Below are 15,901 nucleotides of genomic sequence, written 5' to 3' on the forward strand. Positions count from 1 at the left end.
CTCAAAAAAAAAAAAAAAAAAAAAAAATTACTTTTTAAACTTCCTGTCTGATTCGTTAGATTATAAAAGGAAGATTTTACTGAAAACTTATTGAAAAGATTGCTTATTATGGAGAAAACATTTTGACATGTATTTTATTTTTTCCTTTGTTTCCTTTGTTTTCCTAGTGAAGAAAGTTCAAAGAAAGTTTCGGGTTTTAGTACTCAGCTCAATTAATTTCTTTTTCGTTTGTTAGACTAACAAACTTTTACATTCACACTGAATAGAATTAGGTTGCCTTACGTATAAATTAGTAATGAGATGAAGCAAAATTGCTCTTTATTATTAAGAGTGTCGGCTGGGCATGGTGGCTTACACCTGTAATCCCAGCACTTTGGGAGACTGAGGCAGGTGGATCACTTGAAGTCAGGAGTTCGAGAACAGCCTGACCAACATGAAACCCTGTCTCTACTAAAAATACAAAAACTAGCCAGGCGTGGTGGCATTCGCCTGTAGTCCCAGCTACTCAGGAGGCTGAGGCAGGAGAATCGCTTCAACCCAGGAGGCTGAGGTTACAGTGAGCCAAGATCTCGCCACTGCACTCCAGCCTGGGTGACAGAGCGAGACTCCATCTCAGAAAAAAAGTGTCATGGCTGGCATTTGTGGGTATTTATTTTACCACAACCATGCAATAGGGATTATTTCTATGTTTATGACTAAAAGATTCACATTCTTCAAAATTAAGATAACATAACTTCAGTCTGTAGCAGTTTTTCTTTTTAGTAACTTCTTAGAACCATTCAAGGTTGAAATAGAGTTGTCCAGTATAACTAGAAACATAACGATTATGCAATATTATTTCATCTCAAGGCATTTGGCCTTCATTTCTGAAGTGCTTGGAATTTATGAACTGGAACAGTGAGTTAGGATTACATAGGAACTTCAGTTATCTAATTCAACCTATCAGATTATTCTGGTATCTTCTTCAGTAATCTGAGCTTTGAGGCAGTCATAATGCATGCACTCAAAAATCTTTACAGCTAACTCAATTTTGTATCATTCTTACATAAAACGCATATTTTCTACTATCTTGAAGAGTCCATGCCTTCTTGTTTCGTGTTCTTAGTTAAATTCACTATGGGGTTCCATCTTCTTTAGATTTGGCAACCAAGACGATAAAATCAGTGGATGACATTTTTTAAAAACTGTTCACTTAAGGGTAATCTGTGTTTACCGAGAGTGCATATATTGCTGTTGCTGGCTTAATGGGAGGTTTTAATTTTATTTCTAGTTATTTTATATAATTATATAATTATATAATAACTAAGCAAATATCCAGGCAATAATTAGTTGAGTAAATAAAATTTCTTTTTCTTTTTTTTTTTTCCGAGACGGAGTCGCGCTCTGTCACCCAGGCTGGAGTGCAATGGCGCAATCTCAGCTCACTGCAACCTCCGCCTCCTGGGTTCAAGCAATTCTCCTGCCTCAACCTCTCAAGTAGCTGGGATTACACGCGTGCCACCATGCCCAGCTAATATTTTGTATTTTTTTAGTAGAGAGAGGGTTTCACCGTGCTGGCCAAGCTGGTCTCGAACTCCTGACCTCGTGACCCGCCTGCCTCCGCATCCCAAAGTGCTCGGATTACAGGCATGAGCCACCGCACCTGGCCTATTTTTCTCTTTTCTATCTATTCTGAAGCTGAAGAAATTTGATGGTCTCTGATTCTGTCTCTTAAAAATACGTATCTTGGTGTAATAATGGCATATATAATTTTATAAATTATCTTTAAATATAATTTTTTATGTATTTTCCCCCAACCTTTAACAAAATTTCTTACATAAAACTACTCTAGGCCAGGTGCAGGAGCCCAGGAGGTCAAGGCTGCGGTGAGCCATGATTGTACCACTGCACTCCAGCCTGGGTGACAAAGAGCAAGACCCTGTCTCAAAACAAAATTTCTTACATAAAACTACTCTAGGCCTGGGATTACACCTGTAATCCCAGCACGTTGGGAGGCCGAGGCGGGTGGATCACCTGAGGCCAGGAGTTCAAGACCAGCCCGGCCAACATGGTGAAACCCTGTCTCTACTAAAAATACAAAAAAATAGCCACGCATGGTGGTGCACGCCTGTAGTCCCAGCTACTCAGGAGGCTGAGGCAGGAGAAGTGATTGAACCCAGGAGGTGGAAGTTGCACTGAGCTGAGAATGCGACATTGCACTCCAGCCTGGGTGACAGAGCAAGACTCCGATTAAAAAAATATATATGTTAAGAGGGCCAGGTGTGGTTGCTCCTGGCAACCTGGTTGCTCCAGAGCAAGACTCTGTCTCAAAACAAACAAACAAAAAACTACTCTTTGTGTCTTCCATACTTCATCTGGGGTGGAGGTAAAGCCAGAAAGACCAAGGATTTACAAACTACCATGAAAATACTTGATAATGAGGATGTCATTCTGGTCCGTAAAAGAAACGTGTGTATATTTTAGATAATACTTTTTCATACTGAATGGACTCTCAGGTATCCTTACACAAATCCTTTAACATTTTCATTTGCTCTTTGTACTACCCTTTACCGTCAATGCCTTTTACATTTTCAATAGATGCGAGTTTTTGTTTCTCTTCAAGTACTGATTGTTTCTTTGGACCTCTCACTCCTAGCAGCTTTACTTGCTGCCCTACTGGGAGAATAAGACTGATATTACAAATACATCTAATGCTATCTAAAATTCACTGCGTTGTTTGGAGATACTGGGTATTGGGCTTATTGTACAATGCCTTGCAAATAACTAGTGCTCAAATATTTGATATTTAATCATACTTGCAGTAGCGTGAAAACAGTACTATGCAAGATCTGAAGAAATTGGTCTCCTAAGAGACCAATATGTGTATGTGTGTAATCCATGTTTTCAATCTAATGTCCCGTGTGTGTGTATGTAATCTATGTTTTCAATCTAATGTCCCGTGTATGTGTGTGTGTGTAATCCATGTTTTCAATCTAATGTCCATCCTAGAAAGGACTCTTATGGTATTTAAACATGTTAAGAAATAAAGATTTGGGTTAGTAGATATGTATATGGCTTGTACCTGTGTTTGTTTCCTCCTATCTAAATGTCCTGTACTTTCATTGGTAGATCTATTTAGTTGAAATATTATCCATAGTGACAGTTTGTCCGTCTTTTGATCCTGTTTGTTTTAACTTGCGTTTTAGTATGCAACCGAGGATGGACTTATACACACAAATGACCAGGCCAGGACTCTACCCAAAGAATGGGTTTGTATTTAAGGGCCCCAGCAGTTAGAACATCCTCAGAAAAGAAGGTAAGGCTTTATGATGTGCAAGTTAAATTATAAAGGGCCAAACAAATAGAGATCAAGATTCTGAAGGCATTTAGAAATCAACTGAGAGAATCCTTCTTTTCTTCAGTGTAATATAAAATATCAGATATCCTGGAAGGAATGGAGACTAGAATTAAGTTTGTCATCTAGGCACATAGAATCTAAGCAACATTAATGGATCAGAGTTGTTATTGTGGGGCAAGGGAAGACTTTTCCCTTTGGACATTCATTTACTATCTCTCATGTGGAGTACGAGTTGGGTATTCTTTTTTTTAATTCAGGTAAAAATTACATAACATAAAATTAACCATTTTAAACTCATTTACAACTCAGTGGTTTTTAATATATCCACTACATTGTGCAACTACTACCTCAATTTAGTTCTAAAACATTTTTGTCACTCCCTGTTTTCTCTCCCAATAGCTCCTGGCAACTAATCTGCTTTCTGTCTCTGTGGATTTGGCTATTCTGGATATTTCATATAAATGGAATCATACATGTGACCTTTTCTGTGTTTATCTGTTTAGGTTCACCCTTGTAGCACGTGTTAATGCTTCATTTGTTTTTATGACTGAATAATATTTCATTTATGGACATATGACATTTATCCACTGATAGACATTTTAATTGTTTGCACTTTCTGGCTATTGTGAATGGTGCTGATGTGAGCACTCACGCATAATTATTTGAATATCTGTTTTTAATTATCTTTGGTGTGTACCCAGGAGTATAATCACTGAGTCATGTAGTGATTCTTTTGGATTGGGTATATTTTTCCTGTTTCCTCTTTTAAAAAGATTGTTGTAGAATATACACAACAAAACTTAACAATTTTAAAGTGTCCAGTAGCATTAAGTGTACATTCACATTGTCGTGCAACCAGGTACCGCCATCTACCTCCAGAACTTTCTCATTTTCTCAAACTAACATTCTGTACCCATGAAACAAGAATTCTCCATTGCTCGTTCTCCCCAGCCTATGGTAACTACCATTCTACTTTGTCTCTATGAATGTGACTATTCTAGGTAGTCCTAAGCAGATTGATTTGTCCTTTGGTAACTGGCTTATTTATTTCACTTAGCATTATGTGTTTAAGTAGATTTGGGCATACGTTTACATGTGCTTTAATCCAAGATGATTGGAAAGTTTTTTGTTGCATGTCTTTTTCCTTTTCTAGAACTAAATGTAGACGACAGGAACCCTGATAAGTTTCTTTGAAAATAGTCTTCTAGATTAATGTTTTGAGTCCAGTTTCTCCTCAATCCCCATTAATCCACAATCTTTTCTTAAAGGATACTGGCATTCTTTGAGGCTTCTTGGGAGATGTAGTTGTAGGGATGTGTTCAGGAATTGATACTGGTTTTTATTCATTTTTGATTGTTGAGTTTTTTGAAGTTGGCATGCTGGCATGCCCAATTTTGTTAACATTTTCATGGCTGTGGACCCTGTGGGCTTTAACCATGTGGTTTCTAAACTGGAAATGAGGTTGCCAATACTTTGTCATCATTGAGAAATAAGAATTTGCATCTTAGCCCTTTGCTCTGAAGTGTGGAAACCCCAGTTCTAAGTTAGAAGTGAAGATTTTTTTCAGATCTGTCATTTTCGGTGAGGTTTCAGGATACTTGGTCCTACCAAGGAGTGTCACGTACGAATGCTTTGCAGTGGTAATGGGTGTTCTCTAGTCTTTGTCTCAGTGGTGAGAATACATTGTTCTAGCCTGTTGATATCCATTTTGGTCCGTATTTTCTTTTCATGTGTTCATTGTTGAACACAATGTTGTCTATGAATTTGATTAACACACAGTCTATATTTTTAAATGAGTATACTGGATAAGAAATGACTAGAAATGGAAGCTTTTGACATTATACCAGAAATGTCCTAAACTGACTATGAACCATTACTCACCACCTCTAGTTTTTTACCCTATATTTAGAGTCATGACAGAATAACAGATCGGGTGCTGTGTTCTAATCCAGATGTCTGCATCTTTTCATCATAATAAAGTCAGGTGCCTTTATATTACAAATTTTTAAAAATACAGATCAGGCTAAGAGCAGTGGCTCATGCCTGTAATCACAGCACCTTGGGAGAACGAGGTGGGCAGATCACTTAAGCTCTAGAAATTTGAGACCAGCCTGTGCAACATGGCGAAACCCTGTCACTACAAAAAAATACAAAAAATTACCTAGGTGTGGTGACATTTACCTGTAATCCCAGCTACTCTGGAGGCTGAGGTAGGAGTGTCAATTGAGCCCAGGAGGTCAAGGCTGCAGTGAGCCATGATTGCACCACTGCACTCCAGCCTGGGTGACAAAGAGCAAGACCCTGTCTGAAAACAAAAAAAAAGGATAGATCACTGTGTGAAATACTTGGCATAATTTATCTCATTTAATTATCTTACCAACTCTAGGAGATAGGATTATAAAAGTATTGGGTGCTCATTGCAAAGAATTTGGAACAGAGAGACAGGTATAAAGAAGTCACTAATAATCCCACCACCCAGAAACAAGCATAATAAATACTTCCTTTCATCCTCTCATACCCTCATGCAATTTTGGACCTTGTTTCTTTCCCCTTAACCTTGTATTGTTTTTTATATATATATATATTTACCACCTCCTTATCAGTATCAAATTCATCATCATAACCGAGTGGCTCATGCTTTTGTAAGTACTTACATCCACAGTTTCATTTGAGACACAGCATAACCCTGCAAGGAGGCATCATGGGCCCATTTGACAGATGAAGAAATGAAACCCAGAGAGGTTAGGCAACTTCCACAAGTCATACAGCTAATGATGAAGCTGACAAAAAGATCCACACCTTCTGCCTTCACTCTGAGGACTCTTTTCTGTTAACCAAACAGTAGCATGGCAAAGTGCTTCCAGTGGACTGCATGGTGGACCCCGAGATATATCCACGTCCTGATCCCTGGAACCTGTGACTATTACCTTCTATGGAAAAAGCTGTAATGAGGTTCTTGAGAGGACGAGTAGATCATGAATTATCTGGCTGGCCCCTAGATACAATCACTTGTGTAAGAAAGAGGCAGAGGGAAATCAGACAGAGACACATACAGAAGAGGAGGCAGCAGTGTGACCAGGGAGGCAGAGATGAGAGAGCCGTTGACACAGCTCAGGAGTGTTCCCAGCTACCAGCAGCTGGAAGAGGCAAGGACCTGACTGCTCCCTGGAGCCTCCAGAGGATGCGCAGCCCCACTAACACAATTTCTCACTCCTGGCCTCCAGAATTGTTAGAGAATGAATACCTCTTATTTTATGCCACCCAATTTATGGTAACAGCAGTGACAGGAAACTAACAATATTTTTAAAAATATATTAAAAGGGCCGGGCGCAGTAGCTCACGCCTGTAATCCCAGCACTTTGGGAGGCCAAGGTGGGTGGACCACGAGGTCAGGAGATCGAGACCATCCTGGCTAACATGGTGAAACCCATCTCTACTAAAAATACAAAAAATTAGCCGGGTGTGGTGGTGGGCGCCTGTAGTCCCAGCTACTTGGGAGGCTGAGGCAGGAGAATGGCGTGAACCTGGGAGGCAGAGCTTGCAGTGAGCTGAGATCGTGCCACTGCTCTCCAGTCTGGGTGACAGAGCAAGACTCCAACTCAAAAAAAAAAATGTTAAGAGGGCCAGGTGCAGTTGCTCATGTCTGTAATCCTAGCACTTTGGTAGGCTGAAGCAGGCAGACCATCTGAGGTCAGGAGTTCGAGACCAGTTTGGCCAACATGGTGAAACCCTATCTCTACTAAAAATAGAAAAAAAATTAGCTGGGTGTGGTGGCATGTGCCTGTAAGCCCAGCTACTTGGGAGGCTGAGGCAGGGGAATTGCTTGAACCAGGGAGGTGGAGGTTGCAGTGAGCCGAGATCACGCCACTGTACTCCAGCCTGGGTGACAGAGTGAGACTCCATCTCAAAAAAATAAAATAAAATAAAAAATTTGAGAGAACGATCTCATGGCTGTCTATAGGATCAGGTAAACATAGCTAATACCCACAACGAGGTCTGGTAAAGAAGTCACAGTGTTCTGTCTTCTCTTGCCTTGTCCCATCCACCCAGCCAACACGTGTTGACTATCCCCTTGAATCACTGGAGATGTTGGAGATATGCCTCATTTAGCCATTCAAGATGCCCACAAACCTTTCTGGGAAAGCGACTGGGCGTCTGGCTGGAAGAAATGCTTCCTCAGATGGCCAGAAAGGGTGTTTTTCTCCACTTACTGTTACATTCCAAGGTTTTTTGTTTTTTGGTTTTTGTGGGTTTTTTTGAGACAGGGTCTTGCTCTGTTATCCAGGCTGGAGTGCAGGGGCAGGATCATGGATCACTGCAGCCTCAACCTACTGAGCTCAAGTAATCTTCCTACCACAGCCCCTGAGGACCTAGGTCTACAGGTGTAGGCTGCCATGCCTGGCTTTTTTTTTTTTTTTTTTTTTTTTGGTCCCTGTAGAGACAAGGTCTCACTATGTTGCTCCAGTCTGGTCTTGAACTTCTGGGTTCAAGTGATCTGCCTGCCTCAGCCTCTCAAAGTGCTGGATACAGGTATGAGCCACTGTGCCTGGCCAAGTTCCAAGGTTTGTATTTGTTAGGTCTCAAAGGCAATGTCAGCCCCCAGATTTAAATCTATTAATGATATTTTGGCTAGTACATGGTAGCTCACACCTGTGCATGGAGGATTGCTTGAGCCTAGAGGTTCAAGAGTAGCCTGGGCAATGTGGTGAGACCTCGTCTCTACAAAAAATTAAAAGATAGGTGTTGTCATGCACATCTATAGTCCAAGTTACTCGGGAGGCTGAGGTGGGAGGATGGCTTGAGCCCAGGTGGTCGAGGCTGCGGTGATCTGTCATCATGCCACTGCACTCCAGCCTGGATGACAGAGCGAGAGTTAATGAATGAAAACAAGTTTTACAAACTAAAGTTTCATATTAATACATAACTTCTGCTGTTGTGATTACAATAATCATAGGGACATAGGGTTTATTTTTGGGTTTGTTTTTTTTTTTTGAGATGGAATCTCACTGTCGCCCAGGCTGGAGTGCAGTACTTTGATCAGTGTTATCTTTCCCCTTTTTGTTACTGGACTGTCAGCCTTGAGCAACAGGGCTTTGCTGTTTTGATGAGTGTGTTTTCTAGGCCTTCCGTAGGATCTGTTCTAAAGAGGTCAGATTACATAAACTTTCTAAATAACAAGAGAAATTCCTACTGATAAATTTTATGCAAAAATAACACTGTATTTACCTCTGGAGGGTTATCAGTTAATTACATGAAAATATAAAAACTGTGTATTTGATCATTTTGTAACTTTATGTTGCAAGTTATTGTGTAAGATGATTAAAAAGAACAAACTTTTTATGAGATCCTAGTTTTTCCATTTAGATAATCTGAGTCCAGAATAACAGTAAAAACACATAGGAAGTACTTATAGTTTCCCGAGTAGCTGGGACTATAGGCGCCCACCACCACGCCTGGCTAATTTTTTCTATTTTTAGTAGAGATGGGGTTTCACCATGTTAGCCAGGATGATCTCGATCTCCTGACCTCGTGATCTGCCCGCCTCAGCCTCCCAAAGTGCTGGGATTACAGGCATGAGCCACTGCACCCAGCCTTCAAGTGAGCCTTTCACCTCAACCTCCCTGGTAGCTGAGATTACAGATGTTCTCCACCATGTTTGGCTGCAGAATTGCAGGGTTTTTAAGGGATTAAAGGTTCATTCTGTAGCATATAGCACCAGTGGTGAAATCAAGATATCTTTAAAGACTTCTTTGTATGTAATACTTTAATGACAGTGTATTATAAATAAAAACATGTTTTAACACAGATCTTATTTGAAAGGGAAATCAGATTTGTAAATGTCTGCAGTTGTAATTCTCAACTATCTTTAAGTGTTTGCTATAGCTAAAGGGGAAGAGGAAACATTTTCTCTATCCCCTTCTGAAATCAATTTTTTTTTTTTTTTTTTGCTAGCAGTTAGGAGTCTGCAGTTTCTTGTTGTTGTTGTTGTTTTGAGATGGAGTCTTGCTCTGTTGCCCAGGCTGGAGTACAGTGGCGCGATCTCGGCTCACTGCAACTTCCACCTCCCGGGTTCAAGCGATTCTCCTGCCTCAGCCTCCTGAGTAGCTGGAACTACAGGTGCACACCACCACTCCCAGCTGATTTTTATGTTTTTAGTAGAGACAGGGTTTTGCCATGTTGGCCAGGATGATCTCCATCTCAACCTCATAATCTGCCTGCCTCATCCTCCCAAAGTGCTGGGATTACAGGTGTAAACCACTGTGCCCAGCCTCAGTTTCACTGTTACACAATCAAACTCCACTGGATACCACTGGGATTAAAAAGCATTTTGAGAAGGCTAAATGTTTAACTTTTCCTGGCATTTCCACATTTTATCAGAATATGAAGGCTTAATTTTCAGCATCTACAAAGATGCTATTTCTTAGAGCTAGGAATGAAGAAGGTGGTACTCATTGACTCTAATAACTGAGAGTCCCAGGGTTGACTGATACAGCTGGATCCAAGGGTTTGCTCCTCCAAGCTGACTCTCTGAGATACTCCTAGAACACTTGGCCTTCACTGGCCTGGCTTACATCCATCCCTGAAACCACAACAACCTGGGATATGCAGGGCTCTACTGGCCATGCCTGGGCCACTTGTTTGGCTCACTGCCTCTTAGGGGCTTGAGATTAGGTGATGAGGCAGTTTTAAATTCAGGTGCTACTGCCAAAAGAGGGGTAAAATAGATATTGATCAATAGTGTTGGGTCATTGATTTTCTTATCTGAGTTTAGTATCAAAGGAGAAGCCTTTCAGCGTGTGGTATTTTAAACTGAGTGCCAAATTGTGGTCACTTTGGAAACCACATTTAAAAGATGCATCCTAACCAGTATTTCTGTGTTTTTTAAATACCCGATTTTACATTTGTACCATTTGTAGAATCTGTGTTATTAAAGCAAATTTAATCTTGAAATAAATTAATCTTCATGTCCTTCTGAGACTGATTTTTTTTTTTTTCTTTTGCTAGCAATTAGGAGTCTTCAGTTTCATTGTTAAGCAGTAAAACTCCATTAGATATTTCATACTGGCCATATGAAATAAGACTGCAGTCTAAAACATTCCTGTTTTTCATTTACATGTCAAAGTATGCATAACGGCCGTGTGTGGTGGTTCACACATGTAATCTCAGCACTTTATTATGCCAGGCAAGAAGAACACTTGAGGCTGGGTTTGAGACTAGCCTGGACAACATAGGGAGACCCCATCTCTAATATATATATATATATATATTTTTTTTTTCGATTTAGTCTAGGACCAGGTGCTGTGGCTCATACCTGTAATCTCAGCACTTTGAGAGGTCAAGGCAGGAGGATTGCTCGAGGCCTAGAATTTGAGACCAGACTGGTTAGGATGGTGAGAATCTGTCTTTATAAACAATTTGAAAATTAGCTGGATATAGTGGTGTGCTTGTGGTCCCAGCTGTTCAGGAGGTTGAGGTGGAGGATACCTTGAGCCCAGGAATTTGAGGCAGCAACGAGCTCTGATCGCACCACTGTACTCCAGCCTGGGTGACAAAGCGAGGCCCCGTCTCTTTTTGGGGGAAAAAAAAATTCTGCAGTGAGCTATGATTGGACCATATCACTCCATACTCTATCCTGGGTGACGGAGCTAGACCCTGTTTCAAAAAAGTATATAATGCCTACCAAAAGTTCTTATTTTATTCTTATTTTAAGGTTGTATGGTATATAAGTAAATCTGTATTAGTTTAAATCCTGCATCTGCCCATTACTAACTTAATCATTCTTTGCTTCAGTTTTTCCTTCTCTAAAATGGGGATAACATGGTAATCTAGGTTGTATATGGGGATGAAATAAATTTATCCATGATCCATATAAAGGTGCTAATTATCAACTAGTCACGGGCACATAGAGCATATATGTCATGCCTTACTGCTTTTTTTTTTTTTGAGATGGAGTCTTGCTCTGTTGCCTAGGCTGGAGTGCAGTGGCATGACCTTGGCTCACTGCAACCTCCACCTCCTGGGTTCAAGCAATTCTCCTGCTTCAGCCTCCCAAGTAGCTGGGAATACAGGCATGCACCACCACCCTCAGCTAATTTTTGTATTTTTAGTAGAGATGGGGTTTCACCATGTTGGCCAGGCTGGTCTCAGACTCCTGACTTCAGGTGATCTGCCTGCCTCGACCTCCCAAAGTGCTGGGATTACAGGCATGAGCCACCACACCTGGCCCCTTACTGCTTCTTATTAAGTGTCTTAGAAATTATTTGGAATTTCTTATACTAGAATTTCACTTTAAAATTTTGTCTAAATGGTTTTATTTTTGTAATGATATTGAACCTCTAAGGAATGAATGAAATAGTCTCTCCAGAAAGGAGCTGAGCTGAGCAGGGAGTTGGCAACCATACATGTTAAACTAAACACATGATACTACAAAGGGTAGGAGTGGTTCAGAATGCCAACTACTGTGTAAACCATGGAAACTTCCTTGACTAGTGCTCTACTCCCAAAGCCCTTGCCATGTAAATGCCAACTATGTCTGTGTGAAATAATAACTTGGACCGTCTTAAAGCTTTTTTGTCCTTGTGGAATTTGAAATCATTTTGGTGGCTGCTGAGAATGACATTTAGAGACTATAACATTTCCTTTTATCACTTTTTTTTTTTTTTCAGTGTTTGAAAGATGTATGGTGATCTTGAAACCGCCAGACACAAGAAAACTTCTAGCAAATTCAGGGGAAGTTTGTCTACACTCAGGCTGCAGTATTTTCAGCAAACTTGATTGGACAAATGGGCCTGTGCCTTGTCTTTTGGTGGAGTGAAAACATTTGAGCCAGTGAAGCCAAATCCTTATAGCAAGCAGCATGCAGCATACCTGGCCCTTTGCTGATTGCAAATAGGCATTTAAAATGTGAATTTGGAATCAGATGTCTCCATTACTTCCAGTTAAAGTGGCATCATAGGTGTTTCCTAAGTTTTAAGTCTTGGATAAAAACTCCACCAGTGTCTACCATCTCCACCATGAACTCTGCTAAGGAAGTTTCATTTTTGTATATTCCTGCTCTTTTCTCTTCATTTTCCTGTCTTCTGCATAATCATACCTTCTTGCTAAGTAATTCAAGCGTAAGGTCTTAGAATAATAAAATCACAATCTTAGGAGAATGAATAAAATTGTTATTTTCCCAGTCTCTTGGCCATGATGATATCTAATAATTAAAAACAAATTAAAATAAATTTTTAAACTCCTGAAGATAAATTAGAAGAAATTGTGCACCCTCCACAAAACATGCAAAGTTTAAAAGTTTGGATCTTTTTCTCAGCAGGTATCAGTTGTAAATAATGAACTAGGGGCCAAAATGCAAAACCAAAAATGAAGCAGCTACCTGTAGTTAGTAATTTCTAGTTTGAACTATAATTGAATATTGTGGCTTCATATGTATTATTTTATATTGTACTTTTTTCATTATTGATGGTTTGGACTTTAATAAGAGAAATTCCATAGTTTTTAATATCCCAGAAGTGAGACAATTTGAACAGTGTATTCTAGAAAACGATATACTAACTGAACAGAAGTGAATGCTTGTATATATTATGATAGCCTTAAACCTTTTTCTCTAATGCCTTAACTGTCAAATAATTATAACCTTTTAAAGCATAGGACTATAGTCAGCATGCTAGACTGAGAGGTAAACACTGATGCAGTTAGAACAGGTATTGATGCTGTCAGTGTTTAACACTATGTTTAGCTGTGTTTATGCTATAAAAGTGCAATATTGGACACTAGCTAGTACTGCTGCCTCATGTAACTCCAAAGAAAACAGGATTTCATTAAGTGCATTGAATGTGGATATTTCTTTAAGTTACTCATATTGTCCTTTGCTTGAATGCAATGCCGTGCAGATTTATATGGCTGCTATTTTTATTTTCTGTGCATTACTTTAACACCTTAAAGGGAGAAGCAAACATTTTCTTCTTCAGCTGACCGGAAATGGCCCTTTAACTGCAATAGGAAGAAAAAACAAAAAGGTTTTTGTGAAAATTGGTGATAACTGGCACTTAAGATCGAAAAGAAATTTCTGTATACTTGATGCCTTAAGATGCTATCTGCCCAAAGCTCTGAAAGACTTTAAGATAGGCAGTAATGCTTACTACAATACTACTGAGTTTTTGTAGAGTTAACATTTGATAATAAAACTTGCCTGTTTAATCTCAATGTTTGCTATTATTTTATTTTGTTTTGTTATTAGAAGAATTATGGTACTGATGGAAGTACATAGATAAGCCATCTCTTCCTAAGGTGGTGAAAGGGTTTTTCTCTAAACTTATGTATAAAAGCTATCAGTGATAAAAGTACTCAAGATGGCCTGGCATGGTGGCTCAGGCCTGTAATCCCAGCACTTTGGGAGGCAAGGTGGGTGGATCACAATTTCAGGAGTTTGAGACCAGCCTGGCCAAAGATGGTGAAACCCCGTCTCTACTAAAACTACAAAAATTAGCTGGGTGCGATGGTAGGCGCCTGTAGTCCCAGCTACTTGGGAGGCTGAGGCAGGAGAATCACTTGAACCCGGGAGGCGGAGGTTTCAATGAGCCGAGATCATGACACTGCACTCTATCCTGGGTGATAGAGCGAGACTGCATCTCAAAAAAAAAAAAAAAAAAGAAAAAGGCTAAGTCTAGCCTGACTTCTAACATTTTATAGCAAGATATATTATCAGTATCACTTGTCATGCAAACTCTGTTGTTAATGTGTTTCAGTTCTGAAATTAGATTATAACCCCCAAGGGCAGGGATTATGTTGTACCTACATTTCCCTCAATGTCTAGCACTTTTTTTACTTCGTAACATTTACATCAAATGTCTATATTTCTGTTCACCCAGTATGTTCTTCATAAGCATTCATTGAGTGTAGCTTAGTTAACCCAGGACAGTTTTTCAGCCCTAGTCCTTGCCAACATCACCTTACAAGAATGAAGCCATTTTTTATTAATACTTTTGGTGTTTGCCATCATGTATGGTAAAGTTCTCTAGACAAGCTGGAGAACTTTATTCCCCAAGTTTTCCTTGCTGTAATATCTCTGGTAGGCATTTAATGTTCAGGCTGTTACCTACCTTCAGTAGAATCAGAGTTGCCTGGGCAAAGCTAGTGTTACTCATCTTGGTACAGCACCTGGTACAGCTGCTCTCTTCATGCAGAAAAAAAAAAAATTGGCAGAAGGAAGTGGAGTAAGGGTGATGGGAAAGAAAGGGAGAATGAGGGAAAAGAGGACTGGGATATGTGGAAGAACCTTAAAGTTCCACCTCTTATGTGTATAGTCTTCTCCCTGCATTCTCCAGCTCTCGGGGAAAACAAAAGCTTAACAAAAGTAGACAGAATGAACATCCATGTATTTTTTTTTAAGCAATCCAGAGGTCCCACTTTTTTTTTTTTTTTTTTTGAGACGGAGTCTCGCCCTGTCACTCGCCTGTCCACTGGCTGGAGTGCAGTGGTGTGGTCTTGGCTCACTGCAAGCTCCGCCTCCCAGGTTCTCGCCATTCTCCTGCCTCAGCCTCGGAGTAGCTGTGAGTACAGGCGCCCGCCACCACACCAGGCTAATTTTTTGTATTTTTAGGAGAAATGGGGTTTCGCCGTATTAGCCAGGATGGTCTCTATCTCCTGACCTTGTGATCCACCCGCCTCAGCCTCTCAAAATGCTGGGATTACAGGCGGGAGCCACCATGCCCGTCCGAGGTCCCACCTTTTTATATCTATTACTATTATGCCATGAATTCATAGGTTCCAGGAGCCCAGGCTTTTTTCCATTGGTTCTCACACAGTGTGCTGCTCTGGGTGGAGTGGGTTGGTGCTTCAGTTGAACCCACGGACCTTTCTCTTTGGCTTCCTTCCTTTTCTGATCACTTTCCTTCATGCATTTCGGGAGGCTATCTCAGCTCTTAGAGTGGTTAATATGCTCAAAACACACATTGATTCTATTGGCAAGAATCTTATCCTTGTTTACAACAATGCCAACAGGATGTTGGGTAACATTACAGACTCATCCAGTTTTGCCATGGTAGCAAAAGGAATGTGTGGCATTCCTTTTTTGTTTGGTTGGTTGGTTTGGAAAGGGTTGCTCTGTTGCCCAGGCTACAGTGCAGTGGCACAATAGTGGTTCACTGTAGCCTCAATTTCCCAGGCTCAGATGATTCTCCCACCTCAGCATCCCAAGTAACTGGGAGACTACAGGCACGTGCCACCTTCCCAGCTGATTTTTGTATTTATTTTTTTAAGACATCGGGTTTTGCCGTGTTTCCCAGGCTGGTCTTGAACTTCTGAGTTCCCGCGATCTTCTCACTTCAGCCTCCCAAAGGGCTGAGATTACAGACATGAGCCACCTTGCCCAGCCCCAGACTCTTAACCAGATCTCAAATGAACTGAGAACTCACTTAGTACCAAGGGGATGGTGCTAAGTCATTCAGGAGGCATCTGCTCCCATGATCCAATCACCTCCCACCAGGCCCTACCTCCAACATTGGGAATCACATTTCAACGTGACATCTGGAAGGGACAAACATCCACACAGGCCGGGTGCGG

The 15,901-nt window shown here is 40.5% G+C and overlaps 1 protein-coding gene across 5 annotated transcripts in view; it reads left to right on the forward strand.

The window, feature by feature from the left end:
• ESRP1 (epithelial splicing regulatory protein 1) overlaps nucleotides 1-13,543 on the forward strand; it is a 71,163-nt gene extending 57,620 nt beyond the window's left edge. For 3 of the 5 annotated variants that reach the window (XM_025394894.1, XM_025394895.1, XM_025394897.1), the window contains one exon: nucleotides 12,004-13,543. In XM_025394894.1, the coding sequence (XP_025250679.1) occupies nucleotides 12,004-12,024 (21 nt within the window). In that variant the 3' untranslated portion in view covers nucleotides 12,025-13,543. Of the gene's footprint in view, nucleotides 1-3,185; nucleotides 3,296-12,003 lie in introns of all 5 variants that reach the window. The other 2 variants (XM_025394892.1, XM_025394893.1) reach the window with 1 other exon arrangement.
• Nucleotides 13,544-15,901: the final 2,358 nt, after the last annotated feature.

The sequence above is a fragment of the Theropithecus gelada genome, chromosome 8 (genome assembly GCF_003255815.1).
Source record: "Theropithecus gelada isolate Dixy chromosome 8, Tgel_1.0, whole genome shotgun sequence".
Lineage (NCBI taxonomy): Eukaryota > Metazoa > Chordata > Mammalia > Primates > Cercopithecidae > Theropithecus > Theropithecus gelada.